Source organism: Danio aesculapii, chromosome 20, assembly GCF_903798145.1.
Source record: "Danio aesculapii chromosome 20, fDanAes4.1, whole genome shotgun sequence".
Classification (NCBI taxonomy): domain Eukaryota; kingdom Metazoa; phylum Chordata; class Actinopteri; order Cypriniformes; family Danionidae; genus Danio; species Danio aesculapii.
Genome location: NC_079454.1, coordinates 42,380,332 through 42,397,671, shown reverse-complemented (window position 1 = coordinate 42,397,671; position 17,340 = coordinate 42,380,332). Strand labels below are relative to the sequence as shown.

Below are 17,340 nucleotides of genomic sequence, written 5' to 3'. Positions count from 1 at the left end.
TTTTCAAAAGCAAACATAAGAGAAAAGTGTACCATCGTCATAGTTTTACCTTGTTTTTACATTGCTTTTATGGAACCGTGCTGCACTGGACTTGAACCCTGAGGGCTCTGCATCACAAGTACAAGACAAAGTGAGCTACTGACCAATTTGGCCACACCGGAAAAGTTGGCCATATGGAGATAGACAGGTACGGCAAATGTTTTCAATAAGCTACAAACCAAAGACACCGTTAAGTTGTTTTGCGGTATTTATTTAGTGTTATGCAAAGAACTTAGAAAAGATTTTTTTTCTCGATAACGTGCCTCTATAAATATCATTGTTGTAAAAAGGATCAAAGTTGGCATCATACTGGCTCATAGCATTCATTTTTACCCAGAAACTGCAGTCAAACATATGTTTACAAATATTTTTGTTGTTTCGCATGTATTTTCAGTGCATCTGTGTTGGCATTTTCACCTCGTATTTTTAAAAACTTTTCACCTTCAGTTAATAAATGTAGTTGTAATGTAGTTTCTTTCGTAACATTCACATCCCTATTTGTACTTCATATATTGTAAAAGAGATGCTTTAGTTTGAGAGTAGGCTCCCTATTTCATCAAGGTTGACTTGCTTTAAAATGTCTGACCTCACCATTGTTGTATAACAAACACAAACCTGAAATATGTAACCTCCGCTCGAGTGTCCACATACATAGACAGCACATTTTAGCTCTTAAGTGGCTATTTTAAATACTTTAAATGTTTTATATTTTGTTTTAGACATACAGTGTCATTCTGCAACTGTTTTGCAGCATATGAAATGTCCCAAACACTATTTTTAACTGTCCAAAATGGGGAAAAAATTTTGTTTTTACTCTCTGATAGTCAAAGCAAGTTTAAAATAAATAATCTTATTAATGTTAAATATGCATTAAAAAACATTCAGGACAAAGTGTTTTTCGTAAATTCAGACCACGAGTACACATATATGGACATCATTTTGCTCTAAAAGTACATCATATCAAAAGATGATACTTAGATTTTTATTCTAATTAGGTTCCAATGAGCCCAAACAGCAAAGAGAAATAAAAAATGCATGTAAAAAAACACCTTGGGCCTTAAGAGGTTATTGTTTAGAAAAGAAACAATGTATTGTTAACAGAGCTGGGCTAATATGATCACATTTCTTCATTCTTATAAGAGTTCTGCTGCTTTTTGAATTATTTAGCATTATAATACTCTACAGCTTCAAGTTCATGAATACATGTCTTTTATGTACTGAACATTAAGCAGACATATTTTTTAAATGCCTCTTAAATAAAAGAGTTATTATATTATGTTATTATCTGGCTATATAAAGCCAGAGTTAAATAGTTTTCTAAACAGTATTCCTTTATGTAGAGATAGTTTTTGTGGATTAGTATTGTTCATTAGGCTAAGAAGTAATATAATTGTATAAGTAACACTGAAAACAAACTTGTTTCAAAAGTTCCCTTAATTAAATCCTCCATGGGAAGCATATACAGGGTGAAAAACAACATGAGCCTCGTATTACTGAGCCTTGCGGTACTCCTTTCTGAACTTGTGATTGATATTAAACCTTGTTATTTACCGCAAATAATTAATATCTTCCAGCATCATTTTTGAGCCTACAGTATATAAAATCCTAAATTGTGCAAAAATAATGTCAAATAATATTAATAATGCTGTAAAATCAGTTGAGAAGCTAGCAGTATTTTATATTCACTATTGTTCTATAACAGACTATGGCTTGTACGAATTCACTTTTGCTATTTTAAGGAAGAAAAAATGTGCTCTGTGCCATGACACATGGTCTAACATAGTTGTGCTCATTCTGTTAATGAGTTAAGGGTGTATTTTAAGCATAATGTGCATTAAACCAATCAGAGTCTTTCTCATCTCTCATTTCCTTTAAGAGTAAGTTTCGTCGCGCCATGTTGCATTTGCCATTTACATGGTGGACTTCGTAAAAGGAAAAACTGAACACTTCACTAGCAAGAAAACAGTTAAACAGACCATCTGCAGTGCGAAGATAAAGAACGAGCCTCTTCTATTCGGCCTCTTTACTTTACTTTTACTCTCTACTTTACTCCTTTACTTTTATAGAGTAAGGAAACGGTGTTGTATGCACTCCACTGAAGACATCCATTAGCCTATATGTTTAATTTAATTTGTTAAGCACAAAGATTTGTTTCAAAACTATTTCTAAATTCAGTTCTAATTTCCAGCAAACTCATAAATGAATAAATATAATGAAGTGTGGTCAAAAATCCAGACACATAAAAACACACGTCCTATTCTTATGACCCATATGGTGATGCATACTTCTCCAAAACCCGACAGGTGGACAAATTTAAACTTGTTTTTATTAAAACAAATATAAATATGCATATAATTAATAATACAAAAACTAATAATAACATTATACAACTGCAAATTGTCATGAATAAACTGAAAAAAGCCCCCCTACATGAAGAAGGCCTAGAGGTAGTGGTTTTTATATTTAAAATAATTTTTTAGTTGGTATATAAGCTTTTAGTTGGTCAACGGTCCAGTCTATTTCAGGTCCTCAAAATAGCAACGCGCCAACAATGCGCCTTAACACATCTCCTTTCTAGACTGGCACACCCATGAGTCCACAAAGTGGTGCAAATGGATTTGCTATTTAAACAACATGGTGCAAAACGTAAAAACTAGGGTTGCGCTGGTCTCAAAACTGCAACAAATTGTGCAAAACACGTATTGCGCCTTTTTGCAAAATTAAATAGTGAATCGATTTTCACCACTTTTTGGACTCATGGGTGTGCCATTCTAGAAAGTAGGTATGTTAAGGCGCCTAGGTCATAATTTCTATACTATATATCCAAAATAGTAAGCAAGATAAGGTTTTCACCATTACACTGAAAGAATTTGAAACTGATTTATATACTACTTCCCCTGAATTTTTGAAAATGTTCAGTGAACTCATAATTTCTTGCATAATTCTTTCACTATGGCCATTACAGAGCTCTGTCTCCATAACGTAATCCTTCACTCTTTCCAAAATAACAGACAGCTTCAAGAACAAATAAATGAGTTCAGAAAAAAGTTAAGGCCATATTTCAAGTTAGAACTAATCAAATCACACAATGTTGTAAACAGCTATATGTTATCAAAAGCTGCATTAAGTTTTGGATCGTTTTGGGTCTGATTTGATTACTTAAACAACAAAAAAGCTTTATGTATTTCCTGTCTGCACAGTACAAATGCAATAGTAGTCTAAAAATAATCTAAGCAAGCAGAAATGAGAGTTCAGCGTATGAAAAATGCACAGAGGGCAACCCAAGGATATATCGGCAATAACTGTTAATATTAAAGTGCGGATGAGGGGTGGATTTTCAACTACTGTTACATTCCACTCACGTTTTTAAGTGTTTTGGGGGTGTGCAGTTTATTTAAAAAACATGCATTCTCCATATAGAGTTGTTTGTCTGGAGTTAACTTGTAGCCATTTTGTGTCACTTTTCTGGTAAACACTTCAAGCCAACAGATCTGCAAAAACTAACTGTGAGGTTTTCTGAATAATCCCTCCATCTGCCACTGATGACATAAACACACATTGCCAGTTCATATTTAAATAATTGGCTAAGCCAGTGTTGCCGAGTCGTCCTGCTTAAATAAACATTGGCAAATGTTTTGTAAGACTATAAATGTCTTTAATGTCTTTTTTTTGCTCAATTTTGATTCATTGTTGAATAAAAATTGTAATAAAAAGAATTACTGACCTTAAACCCTACTTACAATATTACTAATAATACTTTAATAACTTATTAAAAAAATTGCAATATTGATAAATAAACATGAGAAAAACAACACTAAAATAGTTAAAAGTAAATGTGAAAAATGCCATAAATTAATCATTAGAATAAATTATTGAATTTAAAAGACATCTAATAAAAAAAAAACTAATTAGAAATGAAATAAAAATGTAAATTAAAAATTTATCACAAAATTAATATTTACAGCACAGTATTCCCCAACAGATAAAATCTATAAATTAGTAGATATAAAAAGAAAAGTTGTAAATAAATACAATTATTAAGTACATAATTAAGTTCGTAACCACATAGAAAATATGCCTTTTTAAAATATTTCATTTTGATGTATTATTTGATTGATTATTTTGTAGTATTTTTTTTTTTTATTCAAATAAATCAAATTATTCTCTTAATTGGACTTGCTTTACCGAGCCATTATAACTCAGAATCATATCCAATCTGTTTAGTAACCATGGCCATTTCACTTAGGAGATACAGTTGAACTTTCTAGATTCATAGAATTGAATAGAACATTTAAATCTTACACTGTAAAAAAATGCAGCATTCCACACAACCGTTTTAATAAATTTAAGTTGATGGTGTCACATGTCTGGTGTTTCATTTTAAAACAATAAGGGAATTATGAATTAAATTTAAGTAGCCTATATAACAAACGCATGAGAGGAATAAGGGGAAATGAAAGGGCACATAAAAGAAAATATATATACACAAACAGTCCTATTAAAGGAGTTAAAACATTAGTCTTTAGGCTACTTGATGTTGAATGGTATGTCAATACTGTTCCAGTTCTTGTTTGAAAAGGGGTTTACATTTATCTATATTTATAGAAATAAAACTTTCCAATATATTTTAGTGTAAAACCATAAGCAAGGTGTTTTAATTAAATATTAAACAATGATTAAGATTATTTAGGATAATAAAAGGATTTTTAAAAAAGAACTTTAATCCAAAAAGATTAAACAAAAGGACCAAAAATAAAGACATTTTTCAGTAAGAGCAGGTACGTCAATGTCACTTTAAAAAAATTTACCTATGCAAACAAACTATGTTCTATTTTCCCGCCGTTTGTTAATGTGTATTAGCTCCACCTGTGTCTCTCCCCAGTTTGTATTCAGTTCAATGATGTCTTGTATATTTATACCCATGTGTTGAGGTCATTCTTGGTCCAGTATTAATTTGTTACACAATTGATGTCCTGCTTGAGTTTGATGTTCCTGTCTTTGTAGTAAGTACCTTTTTGTAAATAAATAAGTGTTTTTTAATAACCTCTGAGTCTCAAACGCGTGAGCCGACACGTGTGACAGATGGAGCATGAAATAAATAAGTCGTCACTCCAAAAAACTTACGAATTGTTCTTTTAATTCATTTAAAAAAAGTACCTTGTAAAAAATGCAGGGATCCACATGTTGTCCCTACACAAATCGATTAAGTTAACTTAATTGTTTTCACGAATTTAAGTTGATTAAACATAAAACAATTAAGTTACCCCCCTCCAAAAAAAACTTAAGAATTGCGTTGTTTCAGCTCATTTTAAATAAGTAAACAGCAAAAATATATTTTATTTTAAAGTGTAGTTTGAACAAGCAACAAAATACATTTTTAAGTGTAAAGGGATAGTTCACCCGAAAGTTTATTTCCTCACCCTTATGCTACGTGGCTTCCAAATGAATCGACACATTTTTTCAGTCTTCCTAAAGCACATAAACACAGCTACTCTCTCAATAAAATCCATGTTAGCCATTTAGCAACGAAGCTACAGTCACCAGGAAGACAGAAGCCCTGCCCATGACGCGAATCCGCGTCTATTGTTCTGTGAATTTAACGTGCAAATGAAGCGGATTTGACGTGTGAAGGGAGTAAACTGAAAAACTTCACGCGTCTGCGTCTATTTACGTCTGGTGTGAACACATCATTAGTCTGTCCAATATGTACTGTATTGTGGGTTTTTTCTTCAGTAAAGCATTAAGGAAGATGTTTTTAGCTGAGAATGTTGCCCTCGTTGATTCATGAAATCCAAGAAAACTGCCAATAAACACACACTGAAAAAAAAAAACGATTCCTTGGATTTACTACAAGTCAGTGGTTGCAAACAATTTATATGGGCTGAATTTAAATAAACAAATTTAATTTAGTAATGTTCAAGTTAATTTGTTTGTTTAAATTCAGCCTATATAAAATCTCTGCAACCACTTACCTTAAAAAAAAATTGTAAATCCAAATCATTATTTTAATGCAGGGTGTTTCTGCACTGTAAAAAGAGATTACTTTCAAAAAGTGAGTAGACTCGTTGCCTTTCCTTAAAAAAGTGAATAAACACTTGAACTAACTTATGTATAATTATGTACATAGATCATTTACTTAATAACTTTAAAGCAACAGGTTTACTCGCTTTTTTAAGTAAAGCCTAGAAATCGCTTTTTACAATGTGTATTACAGACCCTAGTTTATAAAATTCATAGTTCAATCACCATCTAGTTTGGCTCAGCTGGCAAAATCGACCTCCGTAGACTACAGCGAATAGTCCGGACTGCTGAAAGAATCACTGGCACTACCTTCAGCCTACACTTCAAGAACTGTACTCTTCCAGAGTGAGTAAAAGAGCTTACAAAATCACTCTGAACCCCTCACACCCAGCACACTTCCTGTTTGAACTGTTACCGTCTGGTCGGCGCAACAGAGCACCGAGCACAAAAACACAGGACACAGGAAAAGTTTCTTTCCTCAGGCCATCTATCTCATGAACAGGTAAATATTCCCCTACTGTGTAATAAACATGTGCAATACTCTCTCATACGCATTTGTACACAGCACCTTATAACAATATACGATGCAATACTTTTGTAGGAATGAATATTATCATAGCATTTGTTTGTATGTCTTTTTAACAAAGAAGGCTCACACAAATTCCAAAGGCAGATACTGATTAGATTAGGGCCTGGTGTGTGGACTTTGGGGGTTTTACGATGTGGTCACATGTTGATTGGTCAGTTTGAATGTCTCAGTATTTGGGCTTTGGTCACATGGTCAAGAAAGAGACAAGATAGCTGAAAAACTTTGCTCTGATTCTTTTCCTGGTCTGCGCTATACTGCTTTGCTCCTATACTCCTCTGAAGTCTATCTTCTCTGCCTCTCTGAGGCCTACTTACTCTCTTTGTCTCTCCCTCCCCCTGTCTCACTTTCTACTTCTGATAACTTTATTTTAATTTAAGATGGGTACAATTTATATATTATGTTTATCATTTCATACTTTATCATTTGATACAGTTATTTTGTAATTAATTCAGTTGTAACCGTAGAGAATTATAGTCATTAAATCATGTCATTTTCAAGTATTTGTGAATTACTTTTGATTAAACATCAACACTTAATTGCTCCATGTTGCAATACAATACAATCACATAATATCAACGCTTTTCCAAATTTATAGCTATTAACACTGCCCTTATTTCCGTTTTTGGTATAAGATTACAGAAGAATGGTTTGACTAGAAATGTACAGTTTTTTACCGGTCCCACTTTATATTAAGTGGCCTTAACTAATATGTACCTACACCAAAATTAATAATTTGTTACAATGTACTTACTGTGTAAATACATGTATTTACTGTGTACTTATGCTTGATTAAATACCTGTATGTAATTACATCTGTAATAAATTTTTGTAACTACATTTGTAAATACACTGTTGACCATTCCTTACACCTTAACTCATCCTTAAAACTACCCATACCACCAAACCTGTCCATAACCCTACCCCTATTCCAACCCAAGAGCACCTCAAGTGTTCTCAAATACATTATGAACACAGTAAGTAGATTGTATTTATTTTTTGATGCAAGTACATAGTAGTTAAGGACACGTAATATAAAATGGGACCCGTACACTTACTCCATACGCATTTGTACAACTTATAGCACCCTATAACAAATCTGTACATACAATTCAACATCCAGAGCTTTTTGTCTAATCGCATCTCTGTTTAATGTTTGTCGTATTTTTTCATTTTTATTTTGTCACTTTATGTACACTGGAAGCTGTAGCCAAAACAAATTCCTTGTGTGTGTAAAGCACACTTGGCAATAAAACCGATTCTGATTCAGATTAAGTTGTTTTACACATTTCTTGAGCAGCACAAACGAACCCAGCCAGGTTTATGTCAGAATCAGAAATGTGTTTGCGCTGCTGTGTTTCTGACCTGCTCCAGGAGATCCTCCACCTTCCTCTGCCAACTCTCTCTGGCCGAGCAGAGCTCCTGATCTTTATTCTGGGCCAGCTGGGTGAGCGCTGACCTTTTATCCTCTTCATGATCTTCACGCAGCTCCTCACGCAGTTTCTTACACTCTTGCCTGTGAGAAACACACACGCACAAAGATACATAATCTGTGCATTTACAAAACCAGTTATGCTTAATAAGCCAGCAATGCAATAGGGTCAGATTAAAATGTTTTCCTTGATTGGAAAAAGTCAGGCAAAACTTTAGTTTAGGTCAGAATTCACAGTATTAACAAATTATTAACTAACACTACTTGCTTAATCAACTACTAACTAGCTGTTTATTAGTTAGTGAGGTAGTAGTTGGGTTTAGGGTTTAGGTAGGATTAGGGATGCAGAATTAGATCAAACTTTATAACTACTAATGAACAATTAATAACTTAATAATAGGAGGTAATAAGCCAGTAGTTATTAGCGTGAATTGTGACCTGAAGTGTTACCAAAAGTCATTACTTAAAGGGATAGTTCACACAAGAATAAAAATTCTGTCATCATATGCTCTCCCTTCACTTATCGCAAACATGTTTGAGTTTCTTTCTTCGGTTGAACACAAAAGAAGATAATTTGAAGAATGTTGAAAACAGGTAACCATTGATTTCCAGAGATTTTTTTCCTACTACACTGTAAACCCTAATGTTGTCTTTACTTAAACAAATAAGTAAAGATGACTGAACATAACTTAAAATTTAGCATTTTGGTCCTATCACTTAAAATCTGAGTTAATTTAACTAGTTCATAGTTTTGAACTATCCCTTTAAGGCCCTGTTTACACTAATACGTTTTAGTTTTAAAACAGCGTTTTAGAATGAAAACAATCCACGTACACACTGGCGTTTTACCCAGCATTTCTGAAAAACTCTGCATCTACATTACTGAATATGGACATCACATGACCACACACACACTCTGGCATGCACTGCAGCGTACTTTCAGCACATCTACCCATAAGAGAGCTGTGCACGTCGGACTGATCATCACGGATCTAAAGCTGGATCTAATCTCACTATATTTGTTAAATGTGATATTTAATTCATCTTGTTGTCTATATCTAATGACAGATTCCCAGACTTTGATCTTTTGAATCTATTACTTGTTCTCAGGTAATGTGTTTTGGCTAAGCGCAAAGATAAGTTAGGTTAATTTATTAATTAATGTAATCGCGGACACTGATTCTGCACATTTGACTGATCGCTTGCCTTTATTTCCTATAGTGTGTAAACATATTGTACGCTATACTTTTATAATGCCCATTATTGATTATTAAAACTGACATTCAGAGAAAGAGACAGTATGTTTCGTATTTTCAATGAGAATGAAAGGAGGCAGTGATGTTATAGGCTTTGTTTTGTTATAAATATGCATACAGTGAAGATGACAGTCATATAAATATATAGCTACACGACGCTTCAACATTTTAGTGTCTGATAAGTTGTTATTATCAAAATGAAAATAGGCAGTTCCTTATATCATGTTTTCATTTTATTTATAAGATAGTGAAACAACGTAGCCAGGGTGATGTAAATGATGTTATAAAATACACTGTTCCCCTTGAAGATTTACCCCACGTGTCCTTGGGAGTTTGTTTTTCATATCAAGCTTACAAAGTCTGAACTTACAAGGAGAGGATGCAGGACTGAACTGTGTGTAGGCTACTTAATATTGAGGAAAAAGCCTCAATGTCTGCAGCCCCTTCTCCATTTTCAGATGTCTCCGTTTTCCCCCATCCACACTGAGGTGGAGCAGCAGCGTTTCAGAATGAAAACAGCCTCTTCAGCGTTTTCAAAACGCCCCAATTTTGGCGCTCGAAAACTCTGGGGTAGTGTGGACGGATGGCGTAACCGTAGCAAAACTTATGCGTTTTAAAACGAAAACGTGTAAGTGTAAACAAGGCCTAAAATCCAGAGGATCAACAAGTTCCAAAGCTTTTTTCTTCTTCTGTTGAACACAAAACAAGAAATTTTGAAGAAAGCTGAAAACCTGTAACCATTGACTTCCATTGTAGGAAAAACATCTCAGAAATAAAGTTACTTTTCAAAAGGTACTAATTTGTTGCTAAAAGGTCCATATTAATACTTCAAGGGTACATATGAGTACCTAAAAAGTACAAAAGTGTTCGTCTTAAAATTTGTAGGTACTAATTTATACTTTTGAGGTACCAATATGGACCCTTCAAGTACAAATGTGTATCTTTTGAAAAGGTACCAGCCCAGTGACAGTTCGCATACCTTTATTTCTGAGAGTGTACAGTACGCTATGGAAATCTATGGATTTCCAGCTTTCTTCAAAATATCTTTTTTATGTGTGCATACATTGCTTGCACATATGTAAAATGGCTAATAAAGATCACATAATTATGAAAAACAAACAAACAAACAAACAAACAAACAAACAAACAAACAACAACCTTTTAGCACAAACCAGATAAAAGAAAAACATGAGAGATTTGCTTTCTGGCACTGCACACATGTAAATGTACCAGCACATCAATACAGCGCACCATTTTGGGTTAGTGGTGTGTTGATCATTAATGGACTGTAAATGGAGCGGCTCCTCGTTCGGCTCGCTCTGCAGATCTTTTAATGCTCCTGTGTTTCTCTGCTCCACAGCGGCGCAGGTCACAGAAGAGGTTAAATGCCACATTATGTGCTGTAATTGCAGGACGTCATGCGAGCGGCGCGCTGGGCTTGAATCTGTGATTATTCAGCCTGTGCTGGAGAGACTGTTGCTAAAAACGGCCAAATAGCTGTCAGAGCTGAGCACCTCACATACTCGCAAGACACTGTGGAAACCTTTTAAAGGTGTGAAATGCGTCTTAATTGCTGCTTAAGAGAAAATGGAAGCTGTAATGGGGGTTTGGCCACCTTGAACGCCGCCTGAGACCACAGCAATGAGCGCTGTGAATTTAGTTATAAAAACACATGCTGATTTATCTACTCGTTTTTGATAGGGAGAAATCTTTAATTGATTATGCACTGCAGGGAAGGATTGTTTAATGTAAAGCTTTATTTATGTTTGATGGTGGACTAATTAACCAAACTAACGAACGTACAAACTAACTAAAATATATTAATCATTTAGGATAGTCAATATATACAAAGTAAATATAAACGATTAGATGAATTATTGTGGAAGCAGCAGTGGAAATGCATATGCTGTTTAATATATTTTTGTTACACATTTTACTTTATTTGATTGATATTTTTACTTGCACTAGGTTTAAATGGTCCTGTGGTGTAGCAAATACATGTAAAATAATATAATACGAATGTAAGAAATATATATAACGTAAAATGTAATGTAATATATAATATAATATAATATAATGAAGGAATAATGCATAGCTATGAGAAAATATCATTTCTTGTACATTAATTAAATGCTTCACTGGTTATTTAAAAAGGTCTTTGTAATAAAAAGGCTTTGTAATAAATACATTAAAAATACACATAATTATAATATATGATTATGATGATGGTGATTATTTATTATTATATTATTCTCTCAAATAATATAGTATAATGTATAGTATAACTATGATTTAAAAAGTATAAAAATAAAAAATAAAATAAAATGTAATTAAACTAAATACATAAAATAAAAAATAAAATAAAAAATAAATTAAATTAAATACAAAAATAAATTAAATTAAATACAAAAATAAAATAAAACAAAATAAGATAAAATAAAATAAAATAATAACAAAAAGATAAAAAAATTAAATACAAAAATTAAATTAAATATTAAATTAAATATTAAATTATATAAAAAAATTAAATACAAAAATGTATTAAATTAAGTTAAATTAAATACAAAAAAAATAATAAAATTTAATCAAATACAAAAATAAACTAAAATAAAATAATAAAATAAATGACAAATAAAATGAGATCAAATTAAGTTATTCATTCATTTTCTCGTCGGCTTAGTCCCTTTATCAATCCGGGGTCGCCACAGCGGAATGAACCGCCAACTTATCCAGCACATGTTTTACGCAGCGGATGCCCTTCCAGCTGCAACCCATCTCTGGGAAACTCATACACACTCATTCACACTACGGACCATTTAGCCTACCCAATTCACATGTACCACATGTCTTTGGATTGTGGGGGAAACCGGAGCACCCGGAGGAAACCCACGCGAACGCAGGGAGACCATGCAAACTCCACACAGAAACGCTAACTGACCCAGCCGTGGCTCGAACCAGCGACCTTCTTGCTGAGGCGACAGCACTACCTACTGCGCCACTGCGTCGCCTAAAATAAAATAAAATAAAATAAAATAAAATAAAATAAAATAAAATAAAATAAAATAAAATAAAATAAAATAAAATAAAATAAAATAAAATAAAATAAAATAAAATAAAATATTACGAAGACAAAGTTAAAGAAAAAATACAAAGCGACATGTCTGGAGTATTTCCAAACCAATTGCTCATCTTTCTTCTAATTGAAAAGAGCTTTTTTCAGACATCTGGGGAAATGTTAATGCAGTTCTCTCCAAAATTATGGCTAAGTCATAAACAAAAACATGAACAAAAGTGCAGACTCATGGTGTGCATTATGAAAGGAGCTGCAGAATTAAGCAGCACTTCTGCTGAGTGTGGCTTTATCACTTTATGTACTCTAACACAGAGTTCATTTGTCTTCATAAATGATCTCAGTGCAAAGCTGTCAGTCCAGTTAACAAAACAGGCGTAAACAGTTTTGATTTGTTGCAGGCTTGCGATCTCCAGACGGCGCTGCCTCGAAGCGGACCATCCATCTGGAGTCTGATGAAGTTCATTGTGTCGCGCATCTGTGAGTGTCAATGAACAACACACACATGCAAGAGTTCATAAAGATGTCACTGACGGTTCTGATTTTGAAAATGCAAGAAACGTGTATGATGAACCGTGATGAACAAACCCTAAACATGCAGTCTGCTAAACATTTGATGCTTGGATATATTTTCCAGCGTTGTTAAGGGAAGGAAAAAGCATTATTTTCCATTCAAGTCAGCTTTCAACAAGTGTTCCACAAGGGTCAATATTGGGGCCGATACTCTTCAGCATGCACTTTAATGATTAACTTAAAGTGTTTTAACAGCTTAACACTATAATGTATGCTGAGGATACAGTAAAAATGTAGAAGATATGTGCTAAAAAAAGTAGAAAGATAGTTTAACAAAAGAAATAGCATGGCTTAATTGATGTCATCTAAAATTAAATATATCAAAAACAGGATGCTTGTTCTTCTCAAAAGGAACAAGTTGATAAAGCAGGATGTCGATAGCTCAGAAAAGAAATTACAAGTTGTTTTTAGATTTTAAATACTAGGGGTTTATCTAGATTTATCTGGGTTTATCTGGACTCTTGTCTTGGTTAAAACACATTAAAAAGGTATGTAACAAGGTACAATTTATTGTAGTTAGTTTTAGATTTTTCTTTAGAAATTCTATATAAAATGGGACTGCAAATATATATTCACCGGCCACTTTATTAGGTACACCTGTCCAACTGCTTGTTCACACAAATTTCTAATCAGCCAATCACATGGCAGGAACTCAATGCATTTAAGCTTGTAAACATGGACAAGATGATCTGCTGCAGTTCAAACTGAGCATCAGAATGGAGAAGAAAGCTGATTTAAGTGACTTTGAACGGGGTGTGGTTCTTGGTACCAGACGGGCTGGTCTGAGTATTTCAGAAACTGATGATCTACAGGGATTTTCACGCACTAGGGATTTTCATCTCTAGGGTTTACAGAGAATGGTTCAAAAAAGAGAAATTATCCAGTGAGCAGCAGTTCTGCGGATGCAAATGCCTTGCTGATGCAAGAGGTCAGAGGAGAACGGCCAGACTGGTTCGAGCTGATAGAAACCCACAACACGTCTAACCTTTAAGGCAGATGGGCTACAGCAGCAGAAGACCACACTGGGTGCCACTCCTGTCAGATAAGAACAGGAAACTGAGGCTACAATTCACACAGGCTCACCAGAATTTGACAATAGAAGATTGGAAAAACGTTGCCTGGTCTGATGATTCTCGATTTTTGCTGCGACCTTCGTATGGTAGGGTCAAAATTTGGCATCAACAACATGAAAGCATGGATCCATCCTGCCTTGTATCAATGGTTCAGGCTGGTGTAATGGTTTGGGGGATATTCTGTTGGCACACTTTGGGCCCATTAGTACCTATTGACCATTGTGTCAACACCACAGCCTGACCCAAAGCACATCGCCAAAATATCAATGGAGTGGGCTTCACAACAACTCGGTGAATGTCCTTGAGTGAACCAGCCAGAGCCCAGACCTAAATCCTATTGAACATCTCTGGAGAGATCTGAAAATGGCTGTACACTCTCGCTTCCTATCCAACCTGATAGAGATTGAGAGGTACTGCAAAGAGGAATGAGCAAAAATTCCCAAAGACAGGTGTGCCAAGCTTGTGATATCATATTCAAAAAGACTTGAGGCTGTAAACACTGCCAAAGGTGCATCAACAAAGTATTGAGTAAAGACTGTGAATACTTATGTACATGTGATTTTTTTTTGTGATAAATAAAGGCTGTAACATAAAAAAATGTGGAAAAAGTGAAGCGCTGTGAATACTTTTCAGATGCACTGTATATGAGTACACCCCATTTTGAAAATGAATATTTTTATCCATTGATAAAGTGAATATGGATAATATATATATTGGTGAATTTAACAAAACAGATTTATTAAATGGATGTTTATTAAAATAATATTTTAGTCACGTAATATCTTTAGAAATAGAAAGATAAAACATTTAAATTCATGCTAAATATTATATATTTCAACAAAACTTTATATATTTTTTTGTTTCTCTTGATTTTTGCTATTTTTGAAAATTGTATTTAATGTTTTTCCCTAACATACTGTATAAATTTGGGTGTACTAATTTTTGAACCATTATTGTAAGTTATTTTGTTAGAATAGCTCCAGATTTGCCTTCAGTACTGACTAAACTAATGTATATGCACAAATATGATATTGTAAATCAGTTGTTGTTGCTTTTCCTATAGAAAATATTAATGTAAATTAGATATTTGTGGGGGGGAGGGGGTGCGCATATATGCTGAGCACTGTATAATACAGATAACCTCAAGACTAACATATTGAAACTATTTTTCTTTTAAAAGAGTTTTTTGGGGGAGGTTGGCAAAGCTATGCGCCCACAAAGAGGCCGAAATGTTCTTAATGGCCTTTGTTTTAGTGCAGCTTAGGCTTATCCTAATGAGCTATTTGTCTTTTTTGAAGGCACATGATATTAAACAGTGGTTGTAAGCATTGCCGATAATGAATTAGGCAGGCAGGGCTTTCTGAGGCAACGCCAAACACTTACAGCCGTTGAGGACTTTATAGGGAGTACAAGTCATCAGTGAGCTTGGCAAGAGTGAAAGAAGAGAAAGATGAGACGCATGCTGCATGTTGGCAAACTACTTAACGGATAGTTCAATCACAAATGAAGAAAAATCTGTCGCTGTTTACTCTCCTCCTGCTGTCGTAGAAAATAATGAGCAAGATATTCTTGAAAGATCCTACTTTAATCAGTTACTTAGTTTTAGTTTAAAATAAAATACAGCTATCTTCTCACACAGAATTTCGACTTTTCCACAACTTTTACATTTACAAAATACAAGTTGATACAAGTTGTGAAAATAAAAATAAATACATAAATGAAAATAAGCTTTTGTAGCTTTATATTTGGACTATAACCCATGGCATAATATTTATAAAACATGCCTCAAATTGTATTTTTGGAAGCACATTGCACATTCATCCAGATAGTTTTATTAAACTTCAAAAATAAATAAATAATTAAATAAATAAACACACATTTCAATAATAATAATAATAATAATAATAATAATAATAATAATAATAATAATAATAATAATAATAATAATAATAATAATAATAATAATAGCTATAACAATAACAATAATAATAGTTATAACAACAACAACAACAACAACAACAACAACAACAACAATAATAATAATAACAATTATAATAACAACAACAATAATATTAATAATAATAATATTAATAATAATACTACTACTACTACTAATAATAATAATAATAATAATAATAATAATAATAATAATAATAATAATAATTATTATTATTATTATTATTATTATTATTATTATTATTATTATTATTATTAGTAGTAGTAGTAGTAGTAGTAGTAGTAGTATTTATTTTACATTATAATGTATAAAAATAATTATAATAAAATAATATTATATTATTAATAGATTTTTATTTGCACTTATGTTTGCTACACAACTGTTGGACCATGTACCAATGCTGAAAACGTAAAATAATAAATAATTTTAAAAGTATATTTTCACATCTGCTATATTAATAAATAAATAAATAATATAAGACATTCATTTTATTTCATTTGATGATTTTAGCTTAGCTTAGATTTCTAGATTTGACGATAAGATTTTTCACAACAACAAAAAAATTATATTTGACAACATATAAAGACATTTTTGCCACAATATTCCAATAGTTAAGTTTCCATCCACCTAGTTTTCTGCGCATTTTTGATATGCACATAAAAAATGGTTGATGAAAAAGCCAAGATGCGCATCTATTTTGAACATGTGCGCACATATCTGAGTAGGATTAACTTTTTATTCAATAAGAAAAGATGCGCATAAAATACAATGGAAACACCAAACAAATTCCAGTATGCGCATTTAAAAAGTCATGTGATTTTGTTATTTGAGATCATATGATGATAAAAATGTGTGTGAATGGAAAAACCCGCAGGTTGACCACATTATCTATGTTTCCATCCAAAAATGCGAATTAACTTAATGCGCAAAACTGGATTATCGCAGAAAGGTGTGCGAATAAAGCAGCGTTTCCATTCGTTGAGTCAAAGAGAACAAAATCGTCACTTCCTGATTAACTGGCGCCAAATATCAACAGTAAAAACAGAATTTTCTGAGGTAGGAGAAGCTGCGTCAATCTTTTACTTATTTAATAAATGACTTACGCCTCAGAAGTCGATGCCAATGCGCAGTGAACACGCAGTGAACGCGCAGTGGCATTTGAAGGTGTAAGACGCGGAGCACAAACACTCTTGACAGTTCAGGAGGAAATTAATAATGTAATAACACTAATACTGAAATGGTTAAGGCGTTTTAGAATGACCAAAAAGACATTTCAGATGTGTGCTCCTGAAGGTTGATGGCTGTTATATATGGCTCTTTTATACAACATGGA

At 33.1% G+C, this 17,340-nt stretch overlaps 1 protein-coding gene across 2 annotated transcripts in view; it reads right to left on the bottom strand.

Annotated features, from left to right (window-relative positions):
* The window catches only part of fam184ab (family with sequence similarity 184 member Ab), a 264,813-nt gene that overhangs the window by 99,755 nt on the left and 147,718 nt on the right, over positions 1 to 17,340 (bottom strand). For both annotated transcript variants that reach the window (XM_056445388.1, XM_056445389.1), the window contains exon 10: positions 8,012 to 8,162. In XM_056445388.1, coding sequence (XP_056301363.1) covers positions 8,012 to 8,162 — 151 coding nt within the window. The remainder of the gene's footprint in view (positions 1 to 8,011; positions 8,163 to 17,340) is intronic.